Consider the following 14,037-nt stretch of genomic DNA (forward strand, 5'->3'; position numbering starts at 1 on the left):
GTCTGTTTATGTCGACAAATGTAAAACTATTCATACGAGAAAACTAACAGCCTGATTATAGTGAAAACAACGAACGAATTAAAAATATGATATAGAGCAACAAACGACAACCACTGAATCACAGGATCTTGACTTTGGACAGGCACATACAGAATATGGCGGAGTGAAACAAGTTAACGGACGTCAAACCCTCTCCTAACCTGGGACAGTTGTGTAGTAACAGTTGTGTAGCGGGAAAACAATGAATAAACTAATAAAAGCAGTTTGAAAGCGCTAAATTCATCATATCGATACAAAGCAGAAAAAATAGTAACAAAAACACCGACATCACGTCATAAGGTATGCATTCCTATAACAAAGAGACACTATGTATAGATCTGAGGTTACTCTCGGTTTTTGACAGCAGTCAGAGAAAAACATGACTGTGTGCATTGCCACAATAAAGGTGTCGACAGATTATAGAAATCTGAATATGCATATGTATATGTATATAACAATACTTTTAATTTGGTTTTATTTTACTGATAACGAAATTAATATTTATCTAAATAAAACAATACTTAAAGATCGAATAACAGTGTTAAATTGGTAACCTTTGACCATAAGTTTATTCAAACATGTTAAAGGTCGATTAACTCCGATCGTTTCCCAATATCAAGAAGCTCCCTAAAACTACGGATGAGCCATCCAGTTTTAACATGTTTAATTAACTTTTCTACAGCTTAACTTACAAACCAAATCTTTACATATATGGAATTTTGTAAATGTTCTGGAGATTTATGATACTGTTTATTAAGAAATCATTGCGTGGAATTAATTAATGCGAATAATGCGACTAGGTATGTATTGCAATAATGGTATTTCGCATTTTAACATTTCATAAATATATGTATTTAACTATTTTTGGAAATCGCAATAATAAATGACGCAATAATTTGTGAATTTACTATAACTTTAATCCCATAGTTAAAAATTTACCAGCAATACATAGATTACTTTCATTAATATCAAAAACGTTACTTTAGACAAGGAAATAGTGAACACCATAATATACTGCCTAAGAATATTTCACAATCCAGATATTTTTTTCAAAGGTATTTAACTCATTCAAGTAGAGCGAGAATGACTGAAACTCGATTTGAATATTTTTCATAACATATTTCCTCGAAAGCAACAGATATTAATGATATCATTTCTGATTATCATAAAAATGTGCTTTTGTTTTGTTTCTTTTCTTCCGGTAGTTTGTGAAAAAGGAACACCATTCCCTAACATCTACTGTGGATTAGGACCAGCCAGTAAAACATGCCCACGTAGTTATTACTGTAAAATCCATCCAACAGATCATTATGCAGTATGCTGTCAAAATCGTGAGTTAATTAATCTATAAATAGGACATTTAAACTCATATGTCGAAAACATACAGACAACACCATGGCTTAAGAAAATAAAGATCAATAGACAAACAATAGTACATAAAAAAAAACCAATAGAAAATTAAGACTGAGCAGCAAGAACTCCACCACTGGGGGTTAAATCAGGTGCTACGGAAGGGAAAGCAGATCTTTCTCCACATGTGACACCCGTCGTGTTGCTCATGTTAATACAACTCCACTAATAACTCTAATGCGGTATGTGCGTATGTTTCCAATATTTTTTTTTAAGCACTATCTTTTTCAAGTTTTCTTTCAATTCAAAGATCGTCACGAACCCATCCACTCATATCAACTAAATGCAGGTTTTACAAACTGTCCGCCATACTGGTAATTTGTGGAAACAATGATCGGATATAAATGGAATTCAATGAGACAACGTTCAATCAAAATCCCAACTATAGGTTAAATATTTGTTTACCGCTAAGCAGGTATCTGGAAGGTATTTATGCTATGATTTGGAATAATAACTTCCATTAATTGATCGTATAATGTTCATTTTCTCTAAAAGCAGTAGGTGTATATATGGAAGTAATCTTAAAGATTGTAGTATCTTTGCACACACAATTCCGTTGCAGAGTTTGATTTCCGTAATTGCAATATTTTGTTTAATCACAACCCAGGGTGTTCTTAGAACATTCTATTGACGTTGTAATCCTTTGAAGTTAAATTCAATTAGCGCTGCATTAAACATAAGTGTGTCACTCTTTTATAAATTTAAAGACTGTAAGTACAGGTAATAATTATGCAATGCACGAATACAAACTATCATCAAGCCATCAATACTATTTTATCATATTGTCCAATGCCACAATTCGAACACAATTCGCATGGCATCCCCCCATTTTGTGATTATTTTGATAGTTGTATTACTGATTGATTTATGTCTCAAAGGAAAATTACTAGCAACGTAAATAATGATATTTCTTATTGGTTCGTATCCATTTTACTTTGTGTATTCTTAAACTTTCTTCTTCAATACACAATTGAAGTGTTGTTAAGAAATACGCCTAGGTGAGGGATATAATTAAACTATGATATTGTTTTTAAAATGTTCCGTTGTTTCGATATATTAGAGCAACTAATAATAATCCTTACATATCAATCTTAGTTTTTAAAATGTTCCATTAAAGACTATTGTTTTGAAAAATAACATATCTAATTTTCTTTGATATTGTAATAAATGAATAGGTTGTATTGTTTTTTGGAATGTGCTATTGCGAGAAAAAGAACACATTTTAGTTAAACATGTCTTTGTTTTCTATATTTTTACAGCCTGCTCATATGGAGTACCACATCCAACGTTAAGCTGTGGAATGGTGATTGGATCTAACAAATGTCCTACTGGATATTCTTGTGCAGCAGGAGCTGCTGATGAATTCTTTGCATGTTGTCCAACAAGTACGTTTGATAAACTTATGCTTTATTCATTTTGCATATTTAAACGAATCTGATCTATGTCACTAACTAGTATGTTCGTTCGAAACCTATAAATTATCATTCAAGGCATAAATTCTCATTAATATATTTTCTATGAAAAAAAAAAATTAAATAAATGGTTATGATTTTTTTCTGTTTTCTAACGTGTTCTCAACCTTAACTATGATATCACCCAGTTTTTGGTGTGGTTCGTGTTTCTTAGTCTTGGTTTTCTATGTTGTGTCTTCAGTACTATTATTTATCTGTTTGTCGTTTTATTTTTAGCCATGGCGTTGTCAGTTTATTTTCAATCTATGAGTTTGACTGTCTCTCTGGTATCTTTCTTCTCTCTTTTATAAAACAGAGTTTATGTTTTAATGTTACATCCCTGGCTTCTTTTCAGTAATAGTTGTGTTCAAACCTCATAGATATCAAACTAGCATATGTAAACATCATTCCATGATGCGGTGGTTTTAGTGTAGATAAGTTGATAGTTCTAACAAATTTGATTACGAAAAACACGCTTATGTATTTCAGAACCTTCACCATCACCGCCACCGCCATCAACACTTCCTGGTGAGTACGATACAAACTTTACAATTAATATGAATGTAATGTTAAACAGTTAACCATTAAATTTCGTTAGACCGGATGTTTGTTGGTCTGTTTGTCTGTTTTTTCATATTAACAGGCTAAATAAATTTAATATTGAGCATTTACTTCAAAAATTATGGTTGTAAACTTGTGGATAAAAATTTTACCAAATTACTTCCTTTTTTCTTTTCTGTTTTTGTGATGAATTTGTTGATTTCTAATTAAGATGGTGTTTCATTTAGTTGTGGCGTTTTTGTGTTTAAATGTTTTGTTTGATTGTATTATATCTTTAAGCATTATTGATAATTTGGATGTGTTCTCTCTTTCTGTTTGTTTACTTTAAGCCATTGTCGTCTCATTGCGTTTCATTGTTAATCTTTTTTTTTTATGTTTTAGTAACAATATTCTTATATAGTTGCGTTTGGATATACGAGACAGCAACCTAATAAAAAAATTACTGGTTTTAATGCAACTTTATTTCGATATGTTTAGAATCTTTTAATCTATTTCTTCATGGCGAGTTTTCGAGATTATTGAATTTCTGTTTAAAACAATTTATTGTTGATTATGGTCTATTTATCCGTGAAGTTTAAGGATATACCAGTTGTTTTTGGTAAATACTGAATAAAGAATACAAAATATTTGAAATATTTTAAAGTTCTGTTCATGGTATCTCATACTAAAATGTTAAAAGCGAGGATAACAAATTTTAATGAGGATACATCGGAAGGACAAACAGATATTCTTGTTTTTTTTATTATATCTTTTAAAACAAAACGGAGATGTGAGTCAAAATCTTTTTCCTTTAAGTTAAATTACTATTTCGTAAAAAACACCTAAGTAATCGTTTGAAAAGATATCAAATGATTGTTATGTTTTTCTTTGTATACGAGCGAATTCTGATTAATTACTGTTTTCATGGAGTTTATTATAATGGCTTAAAAGCGGTTTTTTTTCTAAGTTTTTTGGTTAGCAGTACGAATTTCTTGACAGAGCGATGTGTACATGTATGTGTCTCTTCTCACCATGTGCATGTTTTCGCGGTATTAAATTTTTATATGTCATAGTCAAATGATTTGTTATTTTACACATTGTGTCATTTTCCCGTTTATGACATTTTTAATAAGTTTGAACTCGTAGAGAGGATGATGGAAATATACAAGGAGACTCTAAAACATATCGACGAAACCGATCTTACTCCTTAATGATGATTGTCTGTTTGGTAACTTCATTCGTCGCTTCTTAATTCACTTACGATATGTTAATGACGCTAAACCCCTCTCATCATAATATGCGTAAGTGTAATTGTGACAAAAAAAAACAGTTATGACTTTCATGTTCGAGTAGACAAAATAACAAAAGTGAAAGAACTGAATTAGGTCATCAAACCTTTTCTATAACGTATACTAATTAACTTTCAAGGAAAATCAAAACCAGGGTCCTGTCCAAAGCCCAAACCAGGAACGGCGGGTATTTGTCTTCAGAGATGCAATGGAGATTTTGATTGTCCAGGAAATGCAAAATGTTGTTCTAACGGCTGCGGAAATGAATGTTCTGCTCCTGAAGGTACCATACTAATGAATTTTATAGTTTGATACACCTATCATTTGAAATTGCTTTTTCTTTCATTTTGCATCGGCTTTCTGGTCAGTTTTTGATGATCTGAATACACATAAACAAAAGTTTCAATAAATCAGGAAATTGAAGATTTTAAATGTTAGTCGCGTATATATAATTAAAAGCATATTATATTATTAAGTAATAATAGTTTGTTAAATAAAATCAATTAACAAAAACACATAATGTAATAAAAAATATATCAAGTAGTATATACTCATTCTATATGAATATCAAATAAACTATTTTAAAAGATGTATCATATATATCTGATTTATCATTTTCAAAATTGAATTCGTCTTACAAAGGTTAAAATGATATCTTTGTAGAAGAGATAATCAATAGTTTTGTTGATAACAAGGAATGAAAAAAGGCCTTCAAATAAGTGAATTTTTGCTTTACATATTATTCTAAGAAATTTAAACAGCAATTTGTTCATTAATCTTGGTATTCAGAGCATCCTCAACATCTGGGTTACACACACAATGTTTGAACCTCTGGTGATCCTCGGCTAATGTTATTTATGGATAAGATTTTCAATAAATGTTCACATTTTTCATAGATTCAGCCATAATATTTAGGCAAAAAACATAAGAGTAAAATTTTGAATACGTGAAAAATTAATCTAACATGGTCCGAATCGTCATGATAGTCTACAGGGATATTGTTGCAAAATGGTGTTTTGAAATACGTATAGCTACTTTTAACAACGAAAATAAATCCGAATTCTTGATGCTAGTAGATTAAACCTAAATATAAAACTTTTCATAATGTTCTCACTACAATATTATTCGATCTAATTATAAAGATGATGTTTGAAACGTCTACAATTCCATCACTAGTCACTTAAAATGGGGAGCAATGGGGAACTCATCGAGCAAGGTGAATAATAAAATTACCTTTGAGAAAATTATTGGACCGTCTTGAAAAAAAGTAAACCTAGTGTTTAGCTCAACGTTCTATCTTTTTGCCACTGTATTTTTATTTCATTTAAAAACCACCACGCTTTACTTTTAAATTGCATGTTCCCTCAATATTAACCATGACTTATAACTTGACATAGGTCGATCTATTTACACAACATGCATATTTTTGTCGGCGTATAAGTAGGTCTGTTTTGATACTTTACCTTCAAATACTATAGCTAGTACCTTACAACCTAATTAAAATATTTATAAAATATTTGTTTTTAAAAGAATAAATGATTCCTTATCTTATCACCAAAACAGTATACTACTGTATAGTAGATGAACTAAGATAAACTTTTGAATTATGAAAATATTGTAATTCGTTTTTTTTAATTGCTTGAAATGTATATTCTTCCCTTTTTAGATAATGATCCAAAATGTAGAGTTGGACAACCTCTATCTAACGTTTTCTGTGGACGTGGTCCAAATCGACGGGATTGTCCAAAGGGATATTACTGCAACGTTCATCCTACCGATAAATATGCTGTGTGTTGCCGAAATGGTAATTTAATATGAATAGTGACTTATATGAACTATAGAAATTAATCCTTATACTTGATAAATTATTTTTACAACATGTAACGTGCAACTCCTAACATTTTTACATTGTAGGAGTCAAATATGATATGTATACCAAATATTATTGAGATCCTTATATACATTTAACGTATACAGATTCTTATTGGAAAACTACAGCGAATATCGCAACAACATACATTTGTAATAAAATGTGTAGCAAATTGAAGAAGTATGGAATAAAAGCAAAATATATTCAAATGTTTTAAAACAGCATGCGTTTTTATGCCCCACCTACGATAGTAGAGGGGCATAATGTTTTCTGGTCTGTGCCTCCGTTCGTTCGTTCGTCCGTTCGTCCCGCTTAAGGTTAAAGTTTTTGGTCAAGGTAGTTTTTGATGAAGTTGAAGTCCAATCAACTTGAAACTTAGTACACATATTTCCCATGATATGATCTTTCTAATTTTAATGCCAAATTAAAGTTTTGACCCCAATTTCACGGTCCACTGAACAAAAAAAAAATAGTGCGGAGCTCAGGTTAAAGTTTTGGTTAAAGTTTTTGGTCAAGGTAGTTTTTGATGAAATTGAAGTCCAATCAACTTGAAACTTATTACACATGTTCCCTATGTTATGATCTTTCTTATCTTAATGCCAAATTGAAGTATTGACCCCAACTTCACAGTCCACTGAATATGTAAAAGGATAGTGTGAGTGGGGCATCCGTGTACTATGGACACATTCTTGTTTTTAATCTGACTTCGGGTCAGACAAGGAGCGAATTATATTGCAATGCTATGCATTAGATTGCAATAACTTTGACAAACCTTGCACTGAATTACAGTTACAATTACATGTATTTATCAAAGCAATGCTTTACATTGCAATTATTTTTACCAAGTAATGCATTGAACTATACATCACTTTTGTAAATCTTATTATCAAGTGAAAATAAAATCAAACATTTCGGAAAACAATATGAGGTCACAAAAGATTTTAGCAGTAACTGTTCCATGTATTGATTTAAAAAAAAAAGTATAATTACACGTAAAAAGTATATCCAATACGACTATTACACTTTATCATCAAAAGGGTTTTGAAAGTTTTATCCGTCATGCGCATTCTGTTTCGAGGTATGCATATATCTGTGTTTTCTCTAAATGCAATTATAGAGATGAAGTTTGATACTTTGTTAATATCTAAACTTAATGTTAACTTTACTATTATAAATTTGCATTTGTTTTCAATTTCAATCAAATTATTTACTGACTATTTCTTTCCTAATTATATAAAAAAAACATCGAACTAAGTGTGACCAAGTGACGAAAAGATTGTTTGTGAAACAAACTAGTCAGTGTGTTATGACATGTTATCTGTTATTTAATTATGACAAGGTGTTCATTGATCTTTTGACAACAATTGAATACAGTAATTCTTTCAAATATCAATCCATCTGATATATAGTATTGTGTTATGCATTTAGAATTGCAATTTGGTCATTCTAGTATTCTTATAATTCTTTTTTAAATCTACCTTGGACAAGGCTTAATCTCCAAATATCTTTCTTTTTAGATATGACTTCTGGACACAGTTCTGGTCGTTTTTATAACTTTATCTAATTACGAAGTTAATATACGTGTTGATTCACGGTATAATTCTTATAATGTAAAATGAGTTCAACACCGTAATCGCTTGTCACGTAATACTTTTGATTTATATTTTTACTGACTAAAAGATATATGTTTTTCCTTTTTAGATAATGTACCAATTTGTAGAGTAGGACAACCTCTATCTAACATTAACTGTGGACGTGGTCTGAATCGTCAGAACTGTCCAAGGGGATATTACTGCAACGTTCATCCTACTGATAAATATGCGGTGTGTTGTAGAAATGGTAATATATGTGTAGATCTTTTTTTTTCAGCAGTTAAGATAAATATATATATATATATATATATATGAGTCTGAAAGATTGTGTAACAATACCGATAAATAGATGGAAAACAAAACACTAAAAAGTGTTGAATATCATTGCACAAAGATGGAAAAACTGAACAGATGATATAAATTATACAATAATTGCAAATATTTCGGCTCAACAAATGGCCTTCTTCGGTGACAAAAGTTTTAACAATAATGAGATATAATGTATAAGGTGTAAACATAGATCACTAATAATACAGGTAAGTTTTGGTCGATTGATTTTAATCCAAAATCCTGAATATAATAATATTAACACTAGACTGTAAATTTAATTATTTCTTTCTATTGATTCCATCTGGATGGAGGACACCCAGTGTTTTTATCCAAAACCTCTCCCGATTTTCTCTTTGCCTATTTTGCCATGTACAATGCTGTTCGATCACAAGGATCTTCATGTGATCAAAATCTTTCAGGTTGTGATCTGGTAACCTGAAATGTTGGCTGACAGGAATGTACGGTTTTTTTGTAAGGTCACTCCTGTGGCCATTGAGGCGTTTGTGAAATGGCTGCATAGATTCACCAACATATTGGAGACCACATCTAGGACACTCAAGAACGTAAATCACGTTTGAGCTTTTGCAGTTGACATTGCAAAATATCTTGTATGTCTTTTCTGTGGTCTTACTGTGAAATGTTGATGAATTCTGCAATTGGTTGCAACATTTGCAGCGCTTGTCCCCACAAGGCTGACAATTACCTACAGTATGGTTAGGTTTGGAAAGGTCAGCACGGACAAGTATATTTCTCAGGCTGTTAGGTTGTTTGAAGGCAATCATGGGAGGCTCAGGAAAGATTTTGGATAACTTCGAATGTTTCTCGATTGCTGTCCAATGATCACGAATGGTCTTGAAACTATTTCTCAGGCATGGATGGTAGGTGAGCACACATGGGATTCTTTTACTTTTCTGTTTATCTTTGTAAGTTAGCAGACTGCTTCTGGGGATGGATTCCGCATTTCGAAAACTATTTTTGATGTTTTTGTGTTTATATCCCCTTCTTTTTAAATGTCCTTTAAGCTGCCCCAGACGTTGTTTTGCAGTGTCTTCAGAGGAGCAGATTCGCCTTATTCTGAGAGCTTGGCTGTATGGAATGCTCTTCGTGCAGTGTGGAGGATGGCAACTTTCAGGCGACAAGTATTGATGAGTATCTGTAGGTTTAGAGTATATATCTGTGTTTATTATACCTACAGAGAGGGTGCTAGATGTATCAAGGAAGTTTATGGTGGAATTAGATGTTTCATGGGTGAATTTGATGGTAGGGTGTTGATTGTTAGCATTTGTTATAAAAGTTTCTAATTTTTGGTCTCCCTTGTCCCATTTCATGTCAACGTCATCAATAAATCGATACCAGGAAAGCGGTTTTTCGATGGAGCACTCCAGCAGTTGCTTTTCAAATTTACCCATGAATATATTGGCATAAGATGGAGCCATTTTTGTACCCATAGCAGTGCCATTTGTCTGTAAATAGTGTTCTCCTTGGAATGTGAAGTTGTTCTTTTTCAAGACCATAGTAAGCATTTCAACTAAGCAATCAGTAGGTGGAATTTTAGGAGATCGAGAGTCCCAAACTTCTCTACATGCTTCAATACCATCCGCATGGGGAATATTCGTATAGAGAGAGGTGACATCCATAGTGACAAGAGTAGTATTGGCAGGTAGAGGGTTTAAATCCTGCATCTTTAGTAAGTAATCTGTAGAATCTTTAATAAAAGATGGCAAGTTTTCTACATGTGGTCGAAGATAGTAATCAACGAATTCGGATATTTTTTCGGTGGGATGACCATTAGCTGAGACGATTGGTCTACCTGGGTTACCAGGTTTATGAATTTTAGGGAGCAGGTAGAATCGCCCAGGTCTTGAATTTTCAGGTTTTAAATATTTGAAAGTATCTATATCAATGATGTTATTGTCACACATTTCCTTTAAACATTCTGTTATTTCCTCGCTGAATTGGAGGGTGGGGTCCGAATTAAGTTTTTTGTAAAACCGGTCATCATCTAATCTATATATATATATATTAATAATATCACTTCTTTTAACTGCTCTGGAGTCTCGTGTCAGCGTGTTTATGTCTATTGCTAGTTGTCATGGTCTAAGCACGATTATATAGGAGAAAGATAAAAAATTGGTCGGTTCTGTGTTCAAATAATGTGTCCGGGTACTGTGACATCTTTGTTGAAATCAACCATTAAATTCATTTATTGTTTAGGATAAGGGCATACATATATGTATCGTCTTTCTACATTTTATTTACACGAAGAAACAAAAATAGCAATACTCATAATCCTCGTCCTACGTTCGAATATCAATATATTGAAAAAAAGGAGCAAACAAGTTGAACAGTGACATATTGCTCACTAAGGATTCACCTACCGTACGTTTTCAGTAAACCGTTTGTAAAAAAAAGACAAATACATTTGAGAGTGCACCATAGGGTATATGATCCTCATACGAATGATTCTAAAATGCGGCGTTCTCTGATTCGTATTTTTTCATGTATGGCCATAATGCGTAATTATATGAAGGAAATTGATTAACATGAAGTTCGTACGTGGTGACTGACAAAGAATGACACAGTTTACTAATTTCACATAATATATAATATGCTCATATATGACGGAGGATCAGACAAACGGACGCACCGACGGAATGACAATTTTAACACAGAATTAATTCTGACAATCAATTCATAGAACAGGTCTACACGGATCTATTCTAGATCAGTTCTTGACAATTCTATCCTAGATCAGTTCTTGACAGTTCTATCGTAGATCAGTTCTTGACAGTTCTATCCTAGATCAGTTCTTGACAGTTCTATCCTAGATCAGTTTTTGACAGTTCTATTCTAGATCAGTTCTTGACAGTTCTATCCTAGACCAGTTCTTGACAGTTCTATCCTAGATCAGTTCTTGACAGTTCTATCCTAGATCAGTTCTTGGCAGTTCTATCCTAGATCAGTTCTTGGCAGTTCTATCCTAGATCAGTTCTTGGCAGTTCTATCCTAGATCAGTTCTTGGCAGTTCTATCCTAGATCAGTTTCTGTCCGTTCTATTTCTAGAGTCTGAGTCTTTGTTAGGTTTATTAATTCGTTTCAATTTTACATAAAATGTTACGATATATTTGCAAGCTAAATGTTTATAACGTTTTGTTCATTTTTAGATTTGTTTTACATATTTTTGTAAATAATGTTAAGGACCCTTCATATAAGCCTGTATGCTACGAAATTTTAAAAGTTCTATGATATCAAAACAGTAAAAATACAGAATACAAGTGACGTGCCATTTTGTACATATATCAATGGAAAAGTGGTTCAAAGCAATATTCAATAGAAAACTATGCTTTTTGCAAAAATCTATAGACTTGATCACAGAGATGTTCGTTTTTAAAGATTAAACATGGGTAACTTACCTGATGTTTGTCAATGAGGTGGCAGCATTTATTGTTTACAAAAGTCGAACGCACCTCAGAAGATGTAATTAAAAGGTCAATATCTAATTTGTTTTCACCAACATAAGATAAAATTGAGAATGGAAATAGGGGAAGTGTCAAAGAGACAACAATCCGTTCAAAGAGCATATAACAGCAAAAGGCCACCAATGGGTCTTTAATGCAGCGAGAAAATTCTGCACCCGGAGGCTTGCTGCAGCTAGCCCTAAACAAAAATGTATACTAGTTCTGTGAAAATGGACGTAATACTAAGCTCCGAAATATATAAAAGAAACTAAAATTAAAATCATACAAAACTAACAAAGGCCAGAGGCTCCAGACAGGCGCAAACATACGGCGGGGTTAACCATAATTTTCTGATATCTCAACCCTCCACCTATACATCTAGCCAATGTAGAAAAAAAACAAACACAACAATACGCATAGTATTACTCAGTTTAAAAGTAGTCTAAGTCCGATGTCAGAAATGGTAACAGAAGAAACTGAACATAATGTCAATGATACATAAATCAACAAAGGACTAATAGCAGTTACTGCAATGCCAGTTTCAAACCTCCATTGAACTGATTGAAATAGTATATCTTCATGATGTGAATATCAAGCACGATCCCTCTCGTTAGGATTAACAAGAGAATGTTATGTTTTATACCTTAAAATTTGTGTGCGGGCACTTTTAGCGGTTCTGTCGAAATTCTTAAAAATCAGTTTGAAAAACGTTTGTTTGATATCTAAGAGGCGCAGTTTAGCATTTGATATTTTATGTTTTCACTCTGGTGATATATATTTTTTGTTTCCGTTATATTTTTACAATTTTTATGGATTTAACATTTCTTCGTTCATGAAACAATATTGTGAACTTGTGTCTATTCTTCGTCTTGCGTTTTTTGTGTTTGTGGTATTTGAATAAAATCGGACGAGGTGGTATGGTTGATAAAGAGACTCTCAACAAGAGACTTTATACAATAGAAATTAACAACCATCGTTCAACGTACGGACTACAACAATTATCAAAGCCTATACTGCATAGTCATCTTTAAAAGGCTCAAAACTAAAAAATGTAAACTCTCAAACCTAAATAAAAAAAAAAACAACAACAACGGCCTTTTTATGTACAGAATAATGAACGAAAAAAGTATGTTGCATAGCTACAACAGAAGTACTAACCCTCTCCTAACCAGGGAGAGTGGTGATAGACTACTACATAAATACTAACAATAAAAGTCAGTTGAAAAAGGCTCCTTTTCAGATGGATACTTTACTTCTTCAAATAATCTGAAATAGTTTATGATTTATTAAGTTAACCCTCGTTGTTTATCTGGGTTTGAGTTTACTCTTGGTCCTTTTTTTCGTTTTATCATTACTTAAACGTTTGAATAAGGATTTAAACGTTTATAAATATTTTGGCCTCAAACATCACTGATTATTGTTATTAGCGAACGCATCTGGTGCAGTTAACTGGAGCCATTAACATGATTTCATCCAAAACGCCTTTGTAATCATATTTTCCAATAGCTTTCATTGTTAAAAAGAAGGAAAATATTGAATTAAATTTCATCGACAGATCAAATAAAACGTATACAACCATGCAACTGTCAAAAGTTGTTTTAAATGCTAGTAACATTGATTTACTTTTTTCTATTTACAGTTTACATGCTACCTGGTTGATGTTGCAACATGTCAAAGTTATAACTTTATTAAACAAATTCAACTTACACGTGTGTTTGTTTATTTTGTTTATCATTGTCGCTTCTGTAGAAAAGTATAAACTTTGCTTAGCTCAAATAACAAAAGTTTCAGCTTGCCAATTGTGAACTTTTCATTTGTATGTAGCTATATTTATGTAGCGCCTGCATACGGAGTATATATCTCCCAATTAATACGATATTCCCGGGCTTGTATTAATTTTCCTATCATGATTTTTTTGAAAGATGTTTGCTGCTTACAAGGAAGCGATTAAACCAAGAGTTCCAAGTTGTGAAGTTGAAATCATTCCTTCGTAAGGCAGCAACCATTTGATTTTCTGGGGGGGGGGGGGGGGGGCTATGGTTTTTTTTGAAAAAAAAA

At 32.3% G+C, this 14,037-nt stretch overlaps 1 protein-coding gene across 1 annotated transcript; it reads left to right on the forward strand.

Annotated features, from left to right (window-relative positions):
- Nucleotides 1-1,254: 1,254 nt before the first annotated feature.
- Nucleotides 1,255-13,685, forward strand: LOC143066552 (uncharacterized). Its single transcript, XM_076239444.1, has 7 exons — nt 1,255-1,370; nt 2,709-2,834; nt 3,390-3,428; nt 4,869-5,012; nt 6,396-6,533; nt 8,301-8,438; nt 13,619-13,685. Exons 2-7 carry the CDS (start codon nt 2,750-2,752, stop codon nt 13,636-13,638), a joined length of 564 nt encoding a protein of 187 aa, XP_076095559.1. The 5' UTR covers nt 1,255-1,370; nt 2,709-2,749; the 3' UTR covers nt 13,639-13,685.
- The last annotated feature ends 352 nt before the right edge of the window (nt 13,686-14,037 follow it).

Source organism: Mytilus galloprovincialis, chromosome 3, assembly GCF_965363235.1.
Source record: "Mytilus galloprovincialis chromosome 3, xbMytGall1.hap1.1, whole genome shotgun sequence".
Classification (NCBI taxonomy): Eukaryota; Metazoa; Mollusca; class Bivalvia; order Mytilida; family Mytilidae; genus Mytilus; species Mytilus galloprovincialis.